This window comes from Oncorhynchus mykiss, chromosome 22 (genome assembly GCF_057628025.1).
Source record: "Oncorhynchus mykiss isolate SJ-2025 chromosome 22, ASM5762802v1, whole genome shotgun sequence".
NCBI lineage: Eukaryota > Metazoa > Chordata > Actinopteri > Salmoniformes > Salmonidae > Oncorhynchus > Oncorhynchus mykiss.
Genome location: NC_143043.1, coordinates 19,161,534 through 19,186,799, shown reverse-complemented (window position 1 = coordinate 19,186,799; position 25,266 = coordinate 19,161,534). Strand labels below are relative to the sequence as shown.

The window sequence follows — 25,266 nt, the reverse complement described above, 5'->3', positions numbered from 1 at the left end:
TGTGTTTTAATGCAACTCCACATCCACCTCCTCCAGCATGTTCTCATATCCTCAGCCCCAAACTTCTCATCAGGCAGAAGTAGGCGATCCGAATCAGGATTTCACAGCCACGCTGCTGGGGCCTTGGCAGAAACCAGCCGAGCCCAGAGCACAAACCTCTCTCTTGGAGCTACCGTTACAGTAAATGTGTGATGACATCATCAACAGGCACCACCAGGCATGTTAAAGACGGTCTTCCTTAGCCACAGATTTATCAGGAAGGACCAGTCTCTCAAACAGCGGGTTAATATCAGACAAGTAAGTTGCCTGGGAAGAGTTAGATGAATCGGTTCTGGATGATGAACCATCTGTTAATTGGCACCACATATGTATGTTACTGGTTTTTGTTCAGACTGAATCACTCAATCTCACAGCCTTGAATCTCAAAGCCAAAAGCTACAGTTCTGTCTGTCTAAATCCTCCCTGTTTTTCCCCCTTGCGTTGATTACCAAGGAACCTCCACAATAGTGGAATGAATAACCTCTATGATAGTCTAAGATAAGAGCTCTGCTTCAGGAGATGGCGGTTCATGGCGATGTCTTTGAACACAGATTGGGATGCAGACATCAGTTGTGATTCACTGGTCCCTTTTCAAGAGGAAAATGTCTATGACATATTAGATGGATGGGTCCTAATTATGGTTTACTGTAACCATTGATATGTGTATACCTTTCCCGTGGCATCTTAAACCCTGTGTGTGGTCCTCCTACAATTAGAAGGAAAAGGCCAAGTCTTTGTGTGCTTGTTAGTGTCTTCATTAATCTCTGCTCTGCCTCTACAGCTTAGCCACTGTGTACATCCCAAATGGAACCCTATTCCATATTTAGTGCACTACTTTTGACCAGAACCCTATGGGAACCCTATGGGCCCTGGTCAAAAGTAGTGCACAAAATAGGGAATATGGTGCCATTTAGGATTCACACACTACCTGACTTGCAGCTTGTCTGTTTTGTTAGGAAAATAACATTTCCACTTCCCCCTCCATGACCTTTAGGAGCGTAGATAAGCCTATGTTGTTGTCTAGACTCTGTGAATGTGATTGTGTCCAGACATCTGTCAGGTCTGCCGTTGACATAATGTCTCTGAGTGTCTGTCTGTCCCTCAACGTTAAGTACAGGTTGTGTGCAGTGTCGTGAGTGAAAGGGCTCTTTGTTTTGACTTGACAAGTGTCAACTGTCTGTCGCTAATAGCAGTAATCACACATGCGTAGCGGCAGCAGGGTGGTTACAATTGCCCTGTCATGTCCACCTCCTAGTTTGCCTGGGAAAGCTCTGTGCTAACACCTCTCTAACATACCACTGACTCTACCTGTTCCACTCTCTTCTGCACACTCCCCTACTCCACACTCCCACACTCCATCCTGCCCGCCTATCCATCCACATGATGGCCCTTCCATGCAGAAAGCAGCCTCTGCTCCAACACCGGGCTAGCTAGCTGTAGTATAGTTGTGGAATGTGCACTATAATAATATTTGTGAGGTGCTTGTATTTGCCTGTTACACACAGGTGTGTAATGGAAATGTGTGTGTGTTTTTTTGTGTATCCTACCTCCCCCTGAGACACCGGCAGGGAGTGGAGTCACGGCCAGGGTCACCATTGTACAGTGCCCCTAGAGCAATTAGAGTTAAGTGCCTTGCTCAAGGGCACAGCAACAGATTTTTTTCTTCTCACCTTGTCGGCTCTGGTATTCGAACCAGCAACCTTTCGGTTATTGGCCCAAGGCTCTTAACATCTACACTACCTGCCGCCTGTGGAGCGGCCAGTGCATTCTAATGGGAGATGTCATCTCTCCTCCACCTCTGAACTCTTGTGTGGAAACTGGAGATGCGAGCAGCATTCATCAAGTGTTCATTAAACTTCCTCCACTGTTTGGTAACGTAACCCAAGCTGCTAATGAGCGCCGGCTGGATCATTTACTTCTCGGCAGGGAGTGGGGGCTCAGATAGACTTCCCCCCTCCTTCCCTCATCCTTCCCCTGTACCACTTCACTGCCAGGGCTGCTGCTAAGTTTATCGTCTTGTAAACTGCCTGCCTGCCTGCCGAGATAGAAGATAATTATGTTGTTTTTGCTTTGCCTCTTCCTACAATTATTTGAATAGCAGAGTGGTTTCCAATTATTATTGTTCCATGTCTCCAGGCTAGGAGGAGATACAAACGTCTATTCGGATGGAGCAAGCACAAGGAACTCATTTTCATCCTTGGATACCTCTTGATGAGGACGCTTGTCAGTTAGGACTGGTAGCCATTTTGGTTCCACATCCTCTCTGCCTTGTTCCTAGTTTCCTCTGCAAAGTGGCTCATTTGTTGTACAGACAGTTTATTGCAGGCCTTCCCGAGGTCAAACCCTTCACATATTGCTGTGTTATGATTGAATTGAATAATGCCGCTCGGCTGTTCAGTCAATTACCATTGGAATAGTCATCGTTGAGGTTTTCAAAACACCCACACATTTCTACCATTATCAAAAGGCATTGGGGTTCTGTGACATGATGTAGCCTACTGTACCGTCACAAATTGAGGGAGGAGGATTTAGCCTTGCAGTACTGGTAGCATAGCAAAATGTGGTGGTTTATATGGCTAAGTCTGACACTTGACCAGAGTTCCTGTGTGTCAAACTACTCAGAGTAGTGCTGGTTTAGGATCAGTTTTGCCTTTCAAATCACAATGAATAAGATCACATAGACAAGGAGGGCCTGATCCTAGATCAGCACTCCTACTCTGAGACGCTTGGCACATACGGACTCTGATCTCCCATTCTTAGTCTGAAATGACTCATCATCAGAAGCCTAAACTGAGTAGCAGATCAGAGAAGAGAGACATCACAGCATCTTTCATATCTATTAAGACATTTAGCCTATGTTTAGTTCAAATGCTGTATGAATGAATAATGTATTTTCCCATAGGGACATTTATTTGGCAACAATACAGGCCTTCCTGGCATACATACAACGCTTCCCAAAAACACTTCAGTTAGGCCAGTGGTCACCAACCTTTTAATAGTCAAGATCATTTTCTGAGTCAAAATGCAAGTCAAGATCTACCACTCATAAACATGACTTAAAAACATAAGCCTATGCAACATGAACCTATTAAAAACAGTTCTGTAGCAATGAGGTTTGTGCAGTAGGCTATAGGCCCAATACATTATCACCGCATATTGGCTATGCTTGAATTCTCCTGCCAATGTTGTTCTCCTCAGACCATTTTAAAGTATGTTTCAAATCATGAGGTATATGATTACACCGGTAATAGATCCGTTGTTGTATTACTTATGAGGCACAGCTGAGTGAGCATAAATTGAAAAAAAATTACTGGACTGATGCGTCTGATGGCTAATCTCAGCGGAGGGTTAGTCTCTCACGTCTCTCTGCTATCCCTCCCTCCATCCGTCCGCTGAGACTGACCAAAAATTGCATTTTATTATATACCGGCATTGATGCACAGACCGGTTTGGATTGTTACTTTACCTTGCATAGAGTTTTGTCAGTGTTTTGTTTGTTAAATGTAATATAAATGTAATTACTGACTGATGAAACCCGAAAATGTATGGCACTTGTCCATTCTTACTGCCAGTAAGTGACTGCTAACCGTTGAGAACGGCAAATTTGCTCGCAAGAGCTTCGGGCAAAGATGGTGAATGAATGAAGATAGTTCACTCAGTCCGTTTATCATTGGAGAAAAAAAGTTCAGTTCCGGTTTACTTAAGGCGTGTCTCCCATAGACAGTAGCAGTTGGGTCTGGTCTACTTAGTTCATTGACTTTCATTGAACCCCCAAAATTATAATAAACATATATACAGCGAGTGGGTGTCTCATTTCCTCATCCATCTCTGCTTCGGGTGCGCACATGCACTTTTGTGCCATGAATCTTGCCTGTGAGGCAGTGCGGATGCCAATGCACCTTGGAAATTGGCACAAAGTAAGAACTGCCATTGATCATTGATAATACATGGTCATAAACTAGGTTTCCATCCCATTTGCAACCAATTTTCATGCGAATATTCTAAAATCAGCCAAGCATCGATCATCATGTCAACAGAATAACATATTTATTGATAGGAGTATCGAAATCATCACATATACTTTCCCCACCCTGTGAATTTCAACATAACATATTTTTATCTGTAGCCTAATAAACTACATGGTTTCCCGAGTTGTAGTGGGAGGACTGAACAACATGTCATCGTGTGACTCCAAGTTTCCAAATGATGGTTATTATAGGAATATTTACGCATAAAGGTGTTTCCTCCGACATTTCTCGCATAATTAATTTTATAGACACAAAAAGATCCCACCATGTCGAACGAAACAAATTGTCTGTCGGCATTTATAAAATTGTACCGGGATATCCTGTTTCTATCAGCCCGGTCGTGACATTTTTCATGCATCAGGTAGTTAATCTGCATGAAATGGTTGGATGGAAACCTGGTTATAGAGGAAGATAATTATTTCACAAAATAAAATCATACAAAGTCTAAACAAAAGTTGTACAGATATTTTACAGAAATTATTATAAATGAGTGAAGGAAATGCAGATATTGTTGAAAATGATTAAACTTATTTTTTAGTGGAAGTGTGATTGAATACTATAATGGAATCAGAAGAGAGAAAGCCCCATTAGAATGTATTTGTTGCCACCCTAGGGTAGTGTTGCACGATATACTGAAACTTTTTCGATACTAAAACATGATAAACGATTTGGTATTATAATTTTTGTTACTTTCAGTACTTCTGTCAAATGTGTCTCACGGATCAAGTCTATCTATCAGCGCAACCAATGTCCCCTTATAGTGCGAAAGCACCGTGCCTGCTCCACTCAGTCTGCACTGGGAGTCTGGGCTGTTATGTTAGCTCCCCACTCATCATGCACAGAAGTATGGATCCGCCCTTTAAAAAAAAAAATCACCTAAAATGACATACCAAAATCTAACTGCCTGTAGGTCAGGCCCTGAAGCAAGGATATGCATATTCTTGGTACCATTTGAAAGGAAACACTTTGAAGTTTGTGGAAATGTGAAAGTAATGTAGGAGAATATAACACAATAGATCTGGTAAAAGATAATATAAATACATATTTGAAATGCAAGAGAAAGGCCATAATGTATTATTCCAGCCCAGGAGCAAATTAGGTTTTGGCCACTAGATGCCAGCTGTGTATGTGCAATGTTTTAGACTGATCCAATGAACCATTGAATTTCTGTTCAAATTGTGTATCAAGACTAACCAAATGTGCCTCATTTGCTATTAATAACTTTTCATGTTCAAAATTGTGCACTCTCCTCAAACAATAGCATGGTATTATTTCACTGTAATACCTACTGTAAATTGGACAGTGCAGCTGGATTAACAAGAATTTAAGCTTTCTGACAATATCAGATATGCCTATGTCCTGGGAAATATTCTTGTTGTTTACCTCATGCCAATCACATTAGCCTACGTTAGCTCAACCGTCCTGTGGAAGGGACACCAATACCGAATATGTTTTAACACACTTGAATAATGCGACACGGCATGTAGAATTGTTGAAACTGTTAATTACTGTTCGCAAAACAATGTCCAAACAGGCTAGAACACTTTACAATGCAAAGAAGATACCGGTGTCTTCCAGCTTTATAGGTTAACTTTCCTTTCTAGCTGACAGCTGAAGCTAACATCAATTCACTACACTAGTCCTTTGTTTGTGATAATATGCAAACCATAACGCAAAATATTTTGATTTCAAAGCTGATTGCCACCCGTAACTTTATTAATTCACTTAATCAGTCTCTCTCTCACGTCTCCCCAAGACAATCTATTTCCTCAGCGAACTGACTGTGTCTGTGAATAGGGCTTTGACTCGGCTTCTTCTTCTTTGGTGGGGCGGTTGGATCCAATAAATGTTGCATTACCGCCAGCTACTAGACTTAGAGTACCTTATACTTTGCTTGAAAAAATAAACAAATACCCTACCATCTAACACTACACTCACAAATAAAAAAATAAATAAAATTAACACCACCCTACTCCACGATTTCAATCTATTTAGACCTACCTCAGGCCAACAACCTGAAAGGAGGGGACACCACCACTTAACACACCCTGTAACTCTTCTGATGTCAAGTACCTCACACCCAAATACCTCTCTGCAGCTGCCACCACAACCTCAATTTTCTGCGACTTACGTTCCATCCCTGCAGAACAGTTGATAACCATTGCTATAAATGCTAAAAATCCAATCTTACTGAAACATATATAACTTTTTGGCCTATCCCTCTGAACTGGTTTATCTCTACTACTCACACCACTCCTCTCAGGATCCCTCCCCCTTGACCCATCTTCCTCTACTTCCTTCACATATGACAACTTCTGCACTACCTCAACCTGCCTCTCTCGCACGGTACATTTCTGATCCCCAGCCCTATGAGCAACCCTACAATTAACACATATCAATACTTTACCCAATGCTACACACTTCTTTGTCCCAGATGCTCATAAGCTTGACACCTGTAACAACGTAATGTATTTGGCACAAAAGCTCATACAGGATAACTTATATACCCTAACATCACTTTGTCGGGCAAAGACTCAACATCAAAACTCAAAAGAACAGACAATGACTTGTGTTTTACCACATTCCACCCTGTCTGTGTCGGACCAAACAACAAGCATCACGAACACCGGGAATCTTCCCCTTCAGTTGGTCAACTTTTACATTTACTGCTACACTCTTGAGAGCAAAACACATTTCTTGCCCCAATTCATTTAATGAGGAGCGCCTTCTCCCTCTGACCAGTAGAAACACAAACTATCACAAGACCACTTCTGGTTACCCTCACTGATTCCACAGCACCCAACTCTGTTTTCACCCACCCTGAAACCACAAATGGATCAGCTAAAAGGCAAGAGGGTACACTTTGTCCAAAAACTTCACTCCTACTGTCAGACTCATCTTTATCCTGAGCCTCAGTGCAAGCCTCGGCCCCCAAGAACTTCACCACACCTACCACCTCCGGTACTTCGACCTCATTCACTTCCATTTTTCCTCCTGCCTTCAGCTCGCTCTGCTTACACTTTCTACCATTCTTCTTTAACAAACCATCTCCCCTTTCCCGCCATTTTTAACCGACTCAAGCTCACCCTCTTCCTCCCTCTCTCTTAGACCTCCTCTGCCTCTCTTTTTCCCTCCATTCCCCCTTGTGATAATATTGCACTTCTCCTGACATACATCTTGTTCTTGCCTTGTCAAGGGACGCCATTTAACCGGCTGTCACAATCTCCGTACAATCAGGATGAACCCCTCGGGATGTAGCACTCAACAGTGCATCCCACTTATAAAGCAGCTGCTTCTTCTTGACGTTCTTCTTTATCAAACGCTACCGCACCGCTTTTCAATTTCAAACAAACGCTCTCTTCCAACCACCATCCACCGTCTCGCTTTATGAGCTTGATACCCTTCAGCAGCCTCCACTCTGCCTCTTGCATCCTGAATGACGTCATTACTGGTTAAAGAGACAGCACCCAGTTTTATCAAATAAGCTACTTCTATGCAAATGTTGTTGATCAGTACTATAAAATAAGTCCCAAATGGAAGGGAAACAGATTCAGATGTTTTGTCATCTATAGCCCCATGAAATCAGCCAAAACAAGCTCAAGTGTGATTTGCTCTCCGGGCCCGCCGGATAGGCAGAGTTTGTACCTTCAGACACATACAATTCTACAAAAAAAATTGAACACTTTGCCTACCCGGCGTGCCAAGACCGGTGGGTTTTTATAGAAATGTTTGACGATCGACCGGTCAATCGACCGGTTGGTGACCACTGACTTAGGCTATATCACATGACATAATTCACAAGACATGGTTAGACAGACATATTGGTTTACTGTTGATAGGCCTAGGTCTTACAGTGCATGGCAGTCATGCATTAGGGTTGATACGATCTTAACTGGTAGCAGGACTATACGTAATTCAATATTACAGTCTATTTACCACCTGTTTTATGGTTCTTTATTTCTGTCTTGTGACTATTCGTGGAGTTTGTGTGATGGGCACTCTTTGCCAAAGCCATTTTACATGACGACACACAAAGTGTGTGCGTGTGCGTGTGTGTGTGTGTGCTCCATTAGAGCTTCATTTGTCCAACTGAAGGCCTCTCAACCCCATGGGATGAAGGTATGAGCATTAGTAGAGTAGATGACACTAAACCCAATATCAGTTTTCTGTTGACTTTAGACAACAGCCTAGCCCCCCCCCCCCCCCACCCCTGTGTAGCCTAGGCCTAAACCACTGGAGAGAATTGGTTTCAGCAATGAGTGTAAAGAGCCACTAATGACATTTGTGTGCTACTGTTTGACTATCAGGACCCAGACGGTCATGGACCCATACCTCTGTAGTCAGTGTTTCCCCTGCATTCATTTAGCACCGCAGCTGCTAATTATTACGCAATTTTTCAAATACATTTTCGGGATGAAAAAAAAACACATTCAGTGTAAACTTAAATGACTAAAACCAGTCAAAGTATGTAAAAAAGATAATTGATGTATATATGTTTTATTCATATAATCTCCGAGAACTAGAAATCACCAAAATAAAAAAGCTAGGCAGTCAGGGAGAATTGAACATTTGGAATTTAGGAGTATTTTTTGGCTGGATTAAGGTCCCAAGGTCCCCGTTGGTTTTGTTATAATGTTTGTGCATAAAAACACATAACTAGCCATGGCAAAATGTATAGAATAGCAGGAAATGAGCTAATTCTTCTCTCTATTGATTTAAGCCGTGCTGCCCAAACCCACCTCTCCCCCTTCCAAGACCGTTGCCACCGCAGCAATGTTTTCTTTTAGGGGAAACACTAATTTTTTTCAGGGTATAATGAACTGAAAATTGTACCCAAAAGGTAGGCTGCGTCGCAAATGGCACCCTATTCCCTATATATTGCACTACTTTTGAACAGGGCCTATATAGGTATTAGGTAATGTAGGGTGCAATTTAGAAAACAACCTGGCATTCCGAGACACTGAGGGGAGGATTTGATAAGACATTACCAGTTATGAACTTTGATAGCTTTGCTTTAGACAAGTGCTTAGAAAAGCATATTGCATCCATCTCTTGGAAACAAAAAACCCTGACAATGCAGACATACCAAGCATTCAACAAACAAGTACCGTTTTTCATGAGCTGAAATAAAAGATCCCAGAAATGTTCAATATTCACAAAAAGCTTTTTTCTCTCAAATCTTGTGCACAAATGTGTTTACATCCCTGTAAACGTGTAACCACGTCAGCCCAGGACCTCCATATCTGCTTCTTCACCTGCAGGATTGTCTGAGGAGGGGTAGAGGAGTGCTGAGGAGTATTTCTGTCTGTATATAAAACCCTTTTGAGGGGATAAACTCATTTTGATTGTCTGGAACTTGGCTCCTAAGTGCCCTCCCAGGCCCACCCATGGCTGCTCCCCTGCCCAGTCATGTGAAATCCATAGATTAGGGCCTGCTGAATTCATTTCAAATGACTGATTTCCTTCAATGAACTGTAACTCAGTAAAATCTTTGACATTGTTGCATGTTATGTTTATATTTTGGTTCTTTGGATTTATCTAGAATTTCATCAGTCCAGAATAGTTTTTATTTTTACATGACACCCTGAAAAGTTTCAACAGGCACATGCTTTGTAATAACAATTACACGTAAGTAGGCACATTTTTGGACATAATGGAATAATGAACAAATAAATCAACAAAATCAACAACGTTCACCTTTGTTCTCGACTCCTCTGCTGTTAAAACAAAGCACTGTTCCATCTCTGGCTTCATAATGAGGAGGAGTGTTCCAGTGTCTCTGCTGCCCCACAGTCCCACTGATTAGCTTTGATTTGTTGTCATAGGGATGATGTAAGGCTGCTGTATCTCATGCATACTTAATGTGCAGATTTGTTTTCATTACAGGTATTATGGGTATAAATGCCACAGCTGTCAGGATAGCCATGCAGCTGCATCATTACTGCCTAAAGTGTTGCGGCTCAGCGTGGTGACCCCAATTTCACAAAGCACACACAGCGGTACACAGCACGTCAGTTGTCCCAGTTAGTCTCCGACTGGTTTGAAAATGATAACAGGTTGCCATTTCAATCAGCGACTTTGCCATTTCACTTCTGGTGGGTCACACTGTCGGCCATTTCTTATCAGTCTAGTGTTATTTTTAATGGGAAGTGTTAAACTGGTTAAATTACAACTTCAGGGTTACAGTATATGGAGCCTATCTACGAGTGCGGCTCTTCTATGCCAGAACTGAGGTGTGTGTCCCGGTGTCTTCGGTGTGTGTCAGTGTGTCGCTAAAGTGCCTGAGCCATCATTCCATGCCCAGAGGCCTGCCCACAGCCGAGCTTCCACAAACCTACAGAGACATGGAGACAGGAGAGCACAGAGATGCCTTCTTTATAGGATCCTAATAAGAGCTAGGAGCTGTGGAGGTGACTGGTGAGTGGACCTGTCACCTCAGAGCCCTTGTGTGTGCCAAATGGCTCCCTATTCCCTATAGTGCACTACTTTTGGCCAGAGCTAGTACAGTACACTAGTGTACTATATAGGCAATAGGGTGCCATTTGGGACGCATACCCCTTGTTGTGCCAGCTCTGTGATGACTAAACTGCACAGCCTCAGGTAAAAGAGCCTGGCAGCATTAACACAGTCAAGGCAGGTTCTGCCTGAGAGCACCGCTAGCTAGCTCCCAGCTTTCTCTCTTTCTCTCTCCCTCTCTCGCTAACTAGCTCCCAGCTTTCTCTCTTTCTCTCTCCTACTCCCCCCCTCCCCCCTCTCTCTCGCTCCATACTCGGTGAGTAGCACAGCCTACATGTTTGTTTGACATGCTTCTTACTGAATGATCCTTCGTAAGGCGCCAAAACCATGATTTATGTCAATTTTCGTAAGGGGCACAGGTCACTCCTCCCTCCTCCCAGGAGCAGGGGTCATCTAATTAAAGCTCCTGTCACATCAAAAGAGACGCATTAAGAGACGCATTAATCATATCTACATGTACATACTACCTCAATCAGCCTAACTAACCAGTGTCTGTATGTAGCCTCACTACTTTTGTAGCGAGGCTATTGTTGTTTTTATTTCTTTACTTACCTATTGTTCACCTAATATTTTTTTTTTTTGCACTATTGGTTAGAGCCTGTAAGTAAGCTTTTCACTGTAAGGTTGTTGTATTCGGCGCACGTGACAAATAAACTTTGATTTGATTAATATGTCCTTTAGTATAGCTTGGATATAGACTGGCTAGAAGGACTCTCCCGTCAGTGTCAAAGGTTAGTCTATATTCTACAAACTGGCCTGTTTTACAGGTAGCATGTTTATCTCCCCTCCCCCTGGATGGACGGCCCCACCATCAACAACACGCATTAGCGATCACACAGATAATAGCCAATGTCACATTGTAGGCAATTAAGCCCAGATAAGACTTCAGAGGCTATCAAATTTGCAATTGCCGTGAATGCTTGGGTGTGGAGATAGCTAGGACATCACAGCCAATGAAAAGGGACCGGTAGGTAGTACACCAGAGTATACAGGAAGGATGGACCATTTGAGAGAGGATCTGCCTAGAGATAAAAATGCTCTGCCCAAAGACTCCCCAGACAGACAGTGTGTAATGATGATTTACATTGCGTCTGTGCTTCAATCCCCACCAGCCTCTAGCCCTGCTGCTGTTGACTGTCGTCTGGTCCAGACCCCAGCTCCAGCACAATCACAGGTTGCGTCTTAAATAGCAGCCTATTCCCTTATAGTGCAATACTTTTGACCAGAGCCCAGTACACTATATAGGGAATAGAGTTTGCTGTGGGACTCAGCCACAGACAGGACAAAGGTAGTGATTGCTCCTCAGAGGCAGGTGGATCTTTAGAGCTTTAGAGGAGCCACTGATGGAGCGGCCTGTCACGGCCCGGTAATAAAGGGCTCCCTGATGGATGCAGCATCGCCCCGTCCCAAACCCTCCATTTGGTCTGATTGCTGCTGAGCCTGGTTCTGATGTGGGAGCTCGCAAGGGCCCGTATTCACTATGCATCTCAGAGTAGGAGTGCTGATCTAGGATCATTTAAAAAAAAATATTTTGTCTTTCCCATTCACCTTCTGAATGGCACACATACACAATCCATGTCGCAATTGTCTCAAGGCTTAAAAATCCTTCTTTAACCTGTCTCCTCCCCTTCATCTACACTGATTTGAAGGGGATTTAACAAGTGACATCACTAAGGGATCATAGCTTTCACCTGGATTCACCTGGTCAGTCTATGTCATGGAAAAAGCAGGTGTTCCTAATGTGTTGTACACTCAGCGTATGTTACTTTGAGACACTTTGAATACGGTCCCTGGTCAGGTCTGGGAGGGCTACCTGGAAACAGTGGTGCAGTAACTGGTAAAGAATACGGTGTCGTAAACAGTGGCGTTGATGTGACGCCGACATGCTTTGTACTGCCATTTATACTGAGAACATGGTGGGGTTTGCAGTAGCACCATCATTGGTGCAGCATCGTTGGTGTAATTTTAGCGGCAAATGTTTTTATTTTGGCTGGTAAAAAATCTGGGTTGCTGGTAGATTTTTAAATCTACCTGCCACAGTGGCTGGTGAACCAAAAGGTTAATTTTATGCCTTGCTCTTACCCATTCCTAACTGCAATCAGCTTGAAAATCAGTATTTTTTTTCTGGATCAAAATGGGGCTTAGGTGGTGGGTGTGGTGGGTGATTGCCAATGGGCCTAGCCAATTGTGCGGTATCCGACCTGCACATTTTAGAGGCCCAACTGTTGTTTAAAAATAATTTCCTGCAATTCTACACATTTTGCCATGTGGCGGAGACAACTTTTTTATATATATATTTGTTTTACTGTTTAGACATAGGCGGCCCGAAAAACACGCTCAATACTTTTCTATGCAGAAAAAAACCCATTAAAATCACAGTATATAAACATTCCAGCTGTTGAAATGGGGGGAATGATATCAATGTCAATGCAGCGGCTTATAGACAGCAGTATTCATAGGAAAACAAAGTCAGTGATTCACAGGTCCATTATTTATAACAGAACATTGTGCACTGAATTAAATGTTTAACGTAGGCTGCTGGGGCATTGAAAGGGCACCTGTTAACAGCCTGTGCAGACATTGCAGATGTAACAGATGTCTCCTGGCTGGCTAGTGCTCTGTATCCGTCTTGCTGGTACTGCTGTACACTGAACAGAACAGAGCTACATTACAGTATAGTATGAACCAGCAACCGGTCATATGGGGTCCTGGTCAAATGTAGTGCAATATATAGGGAATAAGGTGCCATTTGGGAAATATCCTTACACTTACATCTCTCCTTGCCCGGCAGAAACATGACCAAAGTGTAGTCTAGCCTACTAAAGGGGTGTGGGGATGGTGTGTAAAAGACATCACGCCGCTTGCTTAGCGAGTACCACTTTCTCCCGATTCGGCACATCCTCTGCCTTGCTAGCTAGCACACGTGATAACCCTCCTGAAGCTTCTTACCAGTCAGCGCCATGAGAAAAGCTAGCAATTCAGACACTTCAGGCTGAGGAGTAAGTTTCACACATCCCCATGTGCAACAGGTGCACTCCTTAGTATGCAAATATATTGCAGACTTTGGAGAAGAGAGAAGTCAGCCAAGCAGTGTTTGTGTGAAATGAGTGAAATTAAAATGAAGTGAAATTAGTTATAGTGCAAAAGAGGGGAGGGGGGGTGGAGTGGAGGAGTAGAAAGAGTAGGGAGAGGAAGCGTTGGTGGAGGGGTCTCCTTGGTTAATAATGAGTAATGAGATATTCCATAATTTCTATCCTTCCCTCCCCCTCTCTTCACTCTGCCTCGTTCCATTTCACCACATGTATTGCTCAAGTAGGTTGGAACCACAGAACCCAAGGCATCATTCCAGGATTAGAACATCCTCCCTCTCAACCAATATGCTGTAGAATTTCTGCCCACAGTATGATGGTAATACAACCTTTGCAAGGGAATTAGAGAAGTAAGCATGTTCACGGTAGCAGAGTGGTTTCTGCAGGGGGTCACAAGTTGCCTCTGGTTTTGAGTTTAGCGTTACGTCAAATCAGCATAGACTGCGTCCATTACCAGATTTCATATGAATGAAATGGTTAGATTGTTCTTGCTTCCGATGCCACCACAGTAGTAAATAAGATTGTGTGTGCCTTTGTGTGTTCGTTCATGTATGGTGGCATTAGTTTTGACTTCATTACGTCTTGGCAGTACATTATGTGGCTGGACGGGTTTGTATTTAATCAGAGGGACTGCCAGCATTATTAATAACTGGAAGAGAGAGGGGGGGAGGAGAGGTGCTGACAGAATGCAGGGTAATAACTTACTGTAGTCCAGGCCTTGCACTGCCCTTAGGGGGGATAGCCCCCCGTATGTGGAGCCATATTCCTCTGGCTCCTCATGTACATGCTGAGGTAATGTACATACAGAATACCAGCAGCAGACAGATTCACGTAATCTAGACATTAAAACAGAATTCAGATTTATTGAAACAATTAGTTGGAAATCAACTTAATGTATTGAACTCATTAGAAAAGGCATAGATTTGCTCAAGTTAATCATAAGACATGAACAAAATGCATCAGTGATTTGTATTTTCCTGCAACAGCACAGGAATGCCCATCTGTTTGTGTCTGTGTGTTATCAAGGCACAAGGCGAGACCCAAATGCAGACACAGGAGGCAGATGGTTGGAGTCTTACAATGTTTAATAATCCAAAGGGGTAGGCAAGAGAATGGTCGTGGACAGGCAAAAAGGTCAAAACCAGATCAGAGTCCAGGAGGTACAGAGTGGCAGACAGGCTCGTGGTAAAGGCAGGCAGAATGGTCAGGCAGGTGGTACAAAGTCCAGAAACAGGCAAGGGTCAAAACCGGGAGGACTAGAAAAACTAGAGACTGCAAAAAGCAGGAGAACGGGAAAAACCGCTGGATGACTTGGAAACATACAAGACGAACTGGCACAGAGAGACAGGAAACACAGGGATGAATACACTGGGGAAAATAAGCGACAGATGAAACAGATCAGGGTGTGACGTGTGTGTGTGTGTGTGTGTGTGTGTCTGTGTGTGTGTGTGTGTGTGTGCGTATGTCTACACTACCGCTCAAAAGTTTTAGAACACCATTCAAGGGTTTTTCTTTATTTTTAAAATGTGTTCTACATTGTAGAAAAATAACACATATGGAATCATGTACAGTGCCTTGCGAAATTATTCGGCCCCCTTGAACTTTGCGACCTTTTGCCACATTTCAGGCTTCAAACATAAAGATATAAAACTGTATTTTTTTGTGAAGAATCAACAACAAGTGGGACACAATCATGAAGTGGAACGACATTTATTGGATATTTCAAACTTTTTTAACAAATCACAAACTGAAAAATTGGGCGTGCAAAATTATTCAGCCCCTTTACTTTCAGTGCAGCAAACTCTCTCCAGAAGTTCAGTGAGGATCTCTGAATGATCCAATGTTGACCTAAATGACTAATGATGATAAATACAATCCACCTGTGTGTAATCATGTCTCCGTATAAATGCACCTGCACTGTGATAGTCTCAGAGGTCCGTTAAAAGCGCAGAGAGCATCATGAAGAACAAGGAACACACCAGGCAGGTCCGAGATACTGTTGTGAAGAAGTTTAAAGCCGGATTTGGATACAAAAAGATTTCCCAAGCTTTAAACATCCCAAGGAGCACTGTGCAAGCGATAATATTGAAATGGAAGGAGTATCAGACCACTGCAAATCTACCAAGACCTGGCCGTCCCTCTAAACTTTCAGCTCATACAAGGAGAAGACTGATCAGAGATGCAGCCAAGAGGCCCATGATCACTCTGGATGAACTGCAGAGATCTACAGCTGAGGTGGGAGACTCTGTCCATAGGACAACAATCAGTCGTATATTGCACAAATCTGGCCTTTATGGAAGAGTGGCAAGAAGAAAGCCATTTCTTAAATATATCCATAAAAAGTGTAATTTAAAGTTTGCCACAAGACACCTGGGAGACACACCAAACATGTGGAAGAAGGTGCTCTGGTCAGATGAAACCAAAATTGAACTTTTTGGCAACAATGCAAAACGTTATGTAAAAAAGCAACACAGCTGAACACAGCTGTCAAACATGGTGGTGGCAGCATCATGGTTTGGGCCTGCTTTTCTTCAGCAGGGACAGGGAAGATGGTTAAAATTGATGGGAAGATGGATGGAGCCAAATACAGGACCATTCTGGAAGAGTCTGCAAAAGACCTGAGACTGGGACGGAGATTTGTCTTCCAACAAGACAATGATCCAAAACATAAAGCAAAATCTACAATGGAATGGTTCAAAAATAAACATATCCAGGTGTTAGAATGGCCAAGTCAAAGTCCAGACCTGAATCCAATCGAGAATCTGTGGAAAGAACTGAAAACTGTTGTTCACAAATGCTCTCCATCCAACCTCACTAAGCTCGAGCTGTTTTGCAAGGAGGAATGGGAAAAAATGTCAGTCTCTCGATGTGCAAAACTGATAGAGACATACCCCAAGCGACTTACAGCTGTAATCGCAGCAAAAGGTGGCGCTACAAAGTATTAACTTAAGGGGGCTGAATAATTTTGCACGCACAATTTTTCAGTTTTTGATTTGTTAAAAAAGTTTGAAATATCCAATAAACGTCGTTCCACTTCAAGATTGTGTCCCACTTGTTGTTGATTCTTCACAAAAAAATACAGTTTTATATCTTTATGTTTGAAGCCTGAAATGTGGCAAAAGGTCGCAAAGTTCAAGGGGGCCGAATACTTTCGCAAGGCACTGTAGTAACCAAAAAAGTGTTAAACAAATCCAAATATATTTTATATTTGAGATTCTTCAAATAGCCACCCTTTGCCTTGATGACAACTTTGCACACTCTTGGCATTCTTGGCACTGTTCCAAGGCCGTCATTGAAATAAGAATTTGTTCTAAACTGACTTGCCTAGTTAAATAAAGGTCAAATACATTTTTTTTTTATCTCAACCAGCTTCACCCGGAATGCTTTTCCAACAGTCTTGAAGAAGTTCCCACATATGTTTAGCACTTGTTGGTTGCATTTCCTTCACTCTGCGGTCCGACTCATCCCAAACCATCTCAATTTGGCTGAGTTCGGGGGCTTGTGGAGGCCAGGTCACCTAATGCAGCACTCCATCATGCTCGTTCTTGGTAAAATAGCCCTTACACAGTGTGTTGTGTCATTATGCTGTTGAAAAAAAAATGATAGCTCCATTAAGCCCAAACCAGATGGGATGGCGAATCGCTGCAGAATGCTGTGGTAGCCATGCTGGTTAAGTGTCCCTTGAATTCTAAATAAACCACTTACAGTGTCAACAGCAAAGCACACCCACACCATAACACCTCCTCCATGCTCTACGGTGGGAAATACACATGCGGAGATCATCCGTTCACTCACACCGCGTCTCACAAAGACACAGTGGTTGGAACCAAAAATTGCGAAATGTAGAAAATAGTAACATTAAAGAAAAATCCTTGAATGACTAGGTGTTCTAAAACTTTTGGCCGGTAGTGTATGTGTAGCTGTTAGCAATGATGATAACCATGTTCTGGTAGAGATGGAAAGGCCTTCGCAAAAACCTCCTCAATTAAATGTTAACTGCAAAGTACCATATCTGGCAGAATGATATCTTGATTATTTGCATCATTCCAGTAGCCATTTGTTTAGCAAACTCTGCAATCACATGAGCGCTACAGAAACATAGCTAACCAAACAACAGTCTCTTGCTGGTGCGCACCTGAATTAACCTCTCTGGGATATGTTGGACGGTAGCGTCCCACCTGGCTAACATCCAGTGAAAATGCAGAGCGCCAAATTCAAATAAATTACTATAAAATTCAACTTTGATGATATCACACATTCAATATACCAAATTAAAGCTACACTTGTCGTGAATCCAGCCAACGTGTCAGATTTCAAAAAGGCTTTTTGGCGAAAGCAAACAATGCTATTATCTGAGGATAGCACCCCAGTAAACAAAGAGAGAAAAGCATACAGTGCCTTGCGAAAGTATTCGGCCCCCTTGAACTTTGCGACCTTTTGCCACATTTCAGGCTTCAAACATAAAGATATAAAACTGTATTTTATTGTGAAGAAAGAACCGAAAACTGCTGGAAAGAACTGAAAACTGCTGTTCACAAATGCTCTCCATCCAACCTCACTGAGCTCGAGCTGTTTTGCAAGGAGGAATGGGAAAAAATGTCAGTCTCTCGATGTGCAAAACTGATAGAGACATACCCCAAGCGACTTACAGCTGTAATCGCAGCAAAAGGTGGCGCTACAAAGTATTAACTTAAGGGGGCTGAATAATTTTGCACGCCCAATTTTTCAGTTTTTGATTTGTTAAAAAAGTTGGAAATATCCAATAAATGTCGTTCCACTTCATGATTGTGTCCCACTTGTTGTTGATTCTTCACAAAAAAATACAGTTTTATATCTTTATGTTTGAAGCCTGAAATGTGGCAAAAGGTCGCAAAGTTCAAGGGGGCCGAATACTTTCGCAAGGCACTGTATATCAACCCTGCAGGCGCGACACAAAACGCAGAAATAAAAATATAATTCATGCCTTACCTTTGTCGAGCTTCTTCTGTTGGCACTCCAATATGTCCCATAAACATCACAAATGGTCCTTTTGTTCGATTAATTCGGTCGAATAATATCCAAAATGTCAATTTATTTGATCCAGAAAAACACTGGTTCCAACTTGCAACTTGTGACTACAAAATATAAAAAAAATTACTTGTAAGCATTGTCCAAACATTTCAAACTACTTTTGTATTACAACTTTTTTTACATAAATAATCGATAAAATTGAAGACGGGATAAACAATGTTCAATACAGGATGATAGCAAAGTGTAGCGAGCATTTCTAGTCACGCGCCTCTATCTAACAGTACACTTTAAGTTACCCTCGTTCTGGATGGCCGTACTTCTTCATTACACAAAGGAAAAACCTCAACCAATTTCTAAAGACTGACATCCAGTGGAAGAGATGGGAACTGCAAGCCCCTGCCTTAGAATTCTAGAGTCCCAATGAAACCCTATTGAAAAGAGAGTGACCTAAAAAAAAAAAAAATCCTGGATGGTTTGTCCTCGGGGTTTCCGAATTAAGCTCTGTTATACTCACAGACATAATTCAAACCGTTTTAGAAACTTCAGAGTGTTTTCTATCCAAATCTACTAATAATATGCATATCCTGGCTTCTGAACCAGAGTAGCAGGCCGTTTACTTTGGACACGCTTTTTATCCAGACGTGAAAATACTGCCCCCTATCCCAAAGAAGTTAAAGGGTAACTACACCCAAAAATCTACATTTCTTCGATTTTTCCCAGACCTCAAAAGTGGTCTCCTGATGTGGGTTAAGCATTGTTGTCGGCTTAGAAAGCTCTGTTTTTCTATTAAAAAAGTGTGATTTTGAGAGTAAAAATATGAAAAACTTAAACCTAGAAAAACAAAATGGAGAAAATGTAATTTGGGGTAAATCTAAACGGAATGAGGCAAAACATGTAACATATTTTATAGATCCCTAAGGATGTATAGGTTTGCAGTGAGCTTGTAAGTCGGTGCTTTGTTAGCTCATGCTTTTATTGATAATGAAAAGCAATATGTGCATTCTTTGAAACATCATTAATACACACAGTAGGCTACAGGTGTAGAATCGTAATTTGATCAATCAGCACAGCATGAAATGCAAACATTTCGTATATTCAACATTTATAAACACTTATACATTTAGTATTTTCTGCTTAAAAATGTCAGATGTGATTTCCCCTAAAAATAGAAAATGTATCAACCCCTACAAAAATGTCCATTCATTATAATCCACACAATAATTCACATTTACTGTTGCTGCAGGATTATTTTCCTGCTGTGAGAAACTGGTCAAATTAAGATCCTATATCTGTATATATAAGAGGATTTAGCACAGTAGCATCCAAAGCTTGTCAATATGAAATTTGGCCCCAGAAATATAAAATGTTATCCACCCAACACAAGCAGTAGCGAGGGACTGAGACAACAACCGAAGTTAGAAGCGGAATCCTTTTTGTATTCGGTTCTTCATTGATATTCGGAGGCTATGTGAGTGAGGGCTGTAAACAATGAGCAGCAGCACCGAGCAGAATGGCACCCTGGACGTGTTGCAGAGAGACAGGCACAGTCACAGCATTCCTAATGAGGCAGGCTGAACCTGCGTAGCCTGCGGAGTACCGCCTCTGTACTGCACTGAGCTGTACTCTGCTGTGCTGCACGCTGGCTGTATCCACCTCTGTGTCAGTGTGTGTGCCTCTCTGCCTGCCTGCGCAACCCCAGCAGCTGTGTGTGTGTGTCTGTGGGTGTGCGTGCAGCAGGGGCTCAGCCGGTCACTGGCCCTGGGTTGGCCTGCATGGGAATATTAACATGATTTATTTCTCATCTCTCACACAGCAGAGCTGCAAGCTGAGAAAGAGACAAACTCCTCCTCCTCCCCTGCCACTCAAGAGCTGATGACAAGGCTGGGCTTCTTACTGGGAGAAGGGATCCCAGGCACGGCTCGCATACCTATGGAAGACAAGAATGAAAAAAAGGTATTTAATTTCCCCGGCAGCTGCTGCAGCGGCCGCACAACACCAGAGATAGAGAGATAGAAGGAGGGAGGGGAGGGGAGAGTGTGTGAAAAGAAGGGAAAGAAGAAAGGATGCTTATTTTGGTGCAGTTTGTCTTTGCCCTGGTTCTTTGGACTTGGATTAAAGTCTCACTACTACCACGGGAATGATTCTAATTGCAGCAGATAAGGGTAACTCTAACCTCAACATGTTCTCAGATGTGTTTTGTGTGTGCACAAAGGGAATGTTTAGTTAAGTAATCTACTGTTGTGTGTTGGTGTATGAGCCTGAGGTATCCAGTGTGATGGTCTTAGGGTAACTTGAGTAGCTCTTGCAGGGGCACTTGAGTATGTAATACGAGTGTACGTGCTTATGTCCAGAAATAGAGTTATGTCAAGTCTTCGGCTCAGTTTGTTTTGCTCTGCTAATTAGTCCGGGGCTCAGCGTAAGAACAGAGCACTCCTTTGATTTCCCTCTACACGCATCACGCTTCTTTGGCACATTTTGGGCCAGAATCAGTCATTTAAGTCACTTTAAGCTTATATTCCATGAATCATCTTCATTCATCGAGATGTCAAGGTGAGAAACCCAAGAAATCAGGGCAACAATGAGTTTGGGCTGTTTTTTTGTTCAGCAGCAGCCTTGAAGGATGTTCTTCTCTGTGCTTCAGAGAGAAACACCTGGAGGCGTTGATCGTCTGTTAGTTATTCGTTGGTGTATGAGGGAATAGTTACTTCTACACAGCTGTTTTACTATCGGAGTTTAAACGCGTCGTCTGTTTATTCTGCCCTAGAGTAAATGCCATTAAACTATTATGTCATCAGCGTGGTATGTTGTCTGGTGTAAGTTGCCTTAGCCTTTTCTCCACATTACATGGGCTGTAATCATTAGGCAACAAACGGAAGAAAACAGACTGAAACAGGGAGGAAAACCAAAACTTGTCCAAGAAGAAACGCTCATTTTTGTTTTCCCGTTGCAAGTTTTTTTATTTTGTGTGCCCTTATCAATATGGCCATGACCCGAATTTAGCTGGTGTTGTTCTCCAGAATGCTAAATTGTGATGTAGATGGGAAACGATGAGGAAGAGTTAGCCATTTGGTGAGGAACTGTTTGCAGGCTGCGGGGCTTCATCCCAAATGGCACCCTATTCCCTATATAGTTCACTACTTTTGTCCAGGGCCCATAGCCCAAAGTTAGTGCAGTGAAAAGGGAATAAGTTGCCATTTGGGACGCAGCCCGGGGATCTCGCCAGGGAGGAGGCATGTAGCACACCGCTAGGCGCTAACGCTAACTCCAGCCATCAAGCCCCCATCCTGACTTATGTACATACTGGATGGAGGAGAGGGAGGCAGGCAGCTGAGAGGACAATATAGGGGACAAACCTAGAGTTTGAAGTTATGTCATTAGCACTTGAGTACCAGGAAGAGCATGGTGATCAATCATGGGCTGAGCTCTTCTGGTTTTAGTCTCATTGTATGGCCCATATTGCAAGTTGTCAATCAGTTGTTCAAGTCTTGTCTGAAAGACCTTTTAGATCATAATGAATCAGATTAGTTTGGACAGGAGGGACCTGATCCTTGATCAGCCCTCCTACTCTCCTACTCTGGGATACGTTCAGGTCTCGTTTTGGACTTGATTTTGCTGTTTTGAAAGCCTCGCTTTGTTTACCGAGCGAGCTCATGCCTTCAGCTTGTGTGTCATGCTCACATGTGAACTGCTTATATTTGTCCAGGAATTTGTATTGCTTGCACATGATTCGGGTTATTTGCTTTGGTTAAAAAAAGCGAATTGACTTGGATCATATTTTCCGGTCTGCTCCCATATAAGGAGAAAAGCTCTTTATTCCCATGTGAAAAATATGAACGTTTTTATTGTTAAACTTTGTAGCTATGAAATTCCATTCATACTGATTGCTGTAGTATTATTTACTTTGCTCAACCCTCCTCTCTCTGCTCTCTCTCTTCTTCTCTTATCATGTTTTACAATATGATGATAATGATGACGACAACAACGAATTCATAGACCTGTGTTTTTATTAACAATGTATTTCAGGAATACACTGAGTATACCATACATTAGGAACGCCAATATGATATTGAGTTGCAACCCCCCCCCCCCCCCCTTAATTTAGTCGGGCATGGACTCTACAAGGTGTCGAAAGCGTTCCATAGGGATGCTGGCCCTTATTGTCTCCAATGTTTCCCACAATTGTGTGAAGTTAGCTGGATATCCTTTGGGTGGTGGACCATTCTTGATACACACTGGAAACTGTTGAGCGTAAAAAGCCCAGCAGCGTTGCAGAACTAGACAACAACCGGTGTGCCTGGCACCTACTACCATACCCCATTCAAAGGCACTTAAATATTTTGTCTTGCCCGTTCGCCCTCAGAATGGCACACATACACAATCCATGTCTCAGTTGTCTCAAGACTTAAAAATCCTTCTTTAAGCTGTCTCCTCCCTTTCATCTACACTGATTGAAGTGCATTTAACAAGTGACATCAATAAGGGATCATAGCTTTCACCTGGATAGTCTATGTCATGGAAAGAGACATGTTTTGTACACTCAGTGTATATTTGACTGCCATGTGGGATCAGTGAAGCCAAATAAAATATGTTTCTCCTCCTCCTCCTCCTGTAGTGCTCAGTGACTGGTCAGGGTATCAGTCCCTGCTCCAGTCTGACCAGTAGCACGACGTCCCCCAGCACAGAGAGCCCGTGCTCCACCCTGAACAGCAACGCCAGCCACAGCCTCAGACACAGCAGCAGTGGTCACGGCAGACCTCCCCTGAGTCACGCCAGCCCCTGTGGGACCATCACCAGCCCCAGCTCCACGCTCGAGAGCAAGGACAGCGGGATCATAGGTGAGAGACACTCGGACTGCTTGTCAGTATCTCAGCCCCACCCTCTATGTAGTGCGCTACTTTTCACCAAGGCCTCTCTGGTCAAAAGTAGTACACTATAGGGAATATGGTGCCATTTGGGACAGAATTTGACTGACTCAGTCGTTTAGTCCCAAGCACGCAGCCTTTCCTCAGTACTATTCACATTATGCACAATTCCCATAGGAGTGGACCTAGAATGTCCCATGACACTAGCGTCATCAACAGGATAACTCTGCATTACCCTGACCACTCCAATCTAGCATTAATAACACATATATACTTATAACCTTCATTTAATCCAACATCTTTGTTTTACCCTTTTATGGATGCTCTGAATGAAAAGTGTAGGTGTCATTGTTGTTCCTCTACTTTGTCAGTGTCTGTTTTATCAGTTCTGTATTGAGCTGTTAGTGGTGTGTTAGAGAGTAGTGGTGGTGACAGTTTCAACAGCATGGTGACTTCTCTGTTTATCTGGCAGCACTGGCTTTAGGAGATTTGGGGATTTACACAGGCTGACAGGAAGATGATTTATCACTGTATTCATTTCCTCTGGGGTTTCTGCTTAAAGGTCTCAGGGACAGTGAAACCTACTAGAAATCCATTCGGAAATCTTGAACCTGGACCTACAGAGCAGTTTGTCACAAAATATTTTTTTTCTCTGGATGGTGACGTTCATTTCTCAAGGCTCCAGTTGATTTGGACCAAACTAGGACAAAAGCAGTTAACCTTCTCCTTCTTTCCGAGGCGTCTAACTAGGACATCGAGATTCTATCCCCTATTGTACGGTCACCCAGGTAGACAGATTAGGCCTATATGAAGATAAAATGAAGATAAAAGACAACCTGTTACAATAGCCTCTGCTGATCTAAATGACAAATGGTAAGCTGTTGTCGAGGTCGTGGCCCTTTATGTGGCCAAGCCAGACTTGGTTTGTTGGCAGTGATACATCTCCCGAATGCAAATCCTGTGCTGCTGTTGACATAATTGATTACAGTGACTTATTTTCCCCCTAGCCCCCAGTGCAATATCACAGCTGCTAAATAATTCATGCTGGCTGTGATATTGTATCTGCCATAGTGAAGCAGCGTGTATAGCGCGTTGCCGTGCCTAGCTACTGACTACCATACCGTCCAGGTTGAGACAGAGAGCTGCATCAAGCGTCTCAGAGTAGGAGTGCTGCATGAATTACTTAGCAGCTGTGATATTACACTGGGGGCTAGGGGGAAAATTGTCTAGGATCAGCTCCTCTCTGTCCATGTCATTTTATTCATTGTGATCGAAAAGGCAAAACTGATCCCAAATCAGCCCTCCTAGTCTGAGACGCTTGACACATAGGCCTGTGGCCCAGCCTACTTAAGATCACTGGGACCTACTTCTTCTTCGGTGGAATGAATATTGTAGAACTCTATGCCTCTAGCTGAGTCAAGCAGCCTAAAGGTTTCTTCTTCAAACATAGAATTCTGTTTGGGAGCGAAGGACAAGCTATAACATTGGTCCGGAACATTGCCTCCAGTGAGTAGGGCTTCTGGATTATTTAAAAGGCAGAGAGAGAAGCCAAGTAGGCTGCGTTCCATATGGCACAATATTCCATAGGGCTCTGGTCAAAAGTAGTGCACTATGCCGGGAATAGGGTGCCATTTGGGACACGGTGTCCGTGAGACTGATTCCCAGCTCTGATGACTACTATTCGGGGCCTTTGAAGTGGTTGAAACGGACTGTGGAAGAAGC

The 25,266-nt window shown here is 42.9% G+C and overlaps 1 protein-coding gene across 5 annotated transcripts in view; it reads left to right on the top strand.

Moving 5' to 3' along the window:
* LOC110501509 (protein TANC1) overlaps positions 1-25,266 on the top strand; it is a 183,539-nt gene that overhangs the window by 90,973 nt on the left and 67,300 nt on the right. For 4 of the 5 annotated variants that reach the window (XR_016490551.1, XM_090215664.1, XM_036958879.2 and 1 more), the window contains 2 exons: positions 20,496-20,635; positions 23,295-23,517. Coding sequence is in view for 4 of the 5 variants with exons in the window: in XM_090215664.1 (XP_090071790.1) it covers positions 20,496-20,635; positions 23,295-23,517 (363 nt within the window). In the remaining variant the exon portion in view is untranslated. The remainder of the gene's footprint in view (positions 1-20,495; positions 20,636-23,294; positions 23,518-25,266) is intronic. The other variant, XM_090215663.1, reaches the window with a different exon arrangement.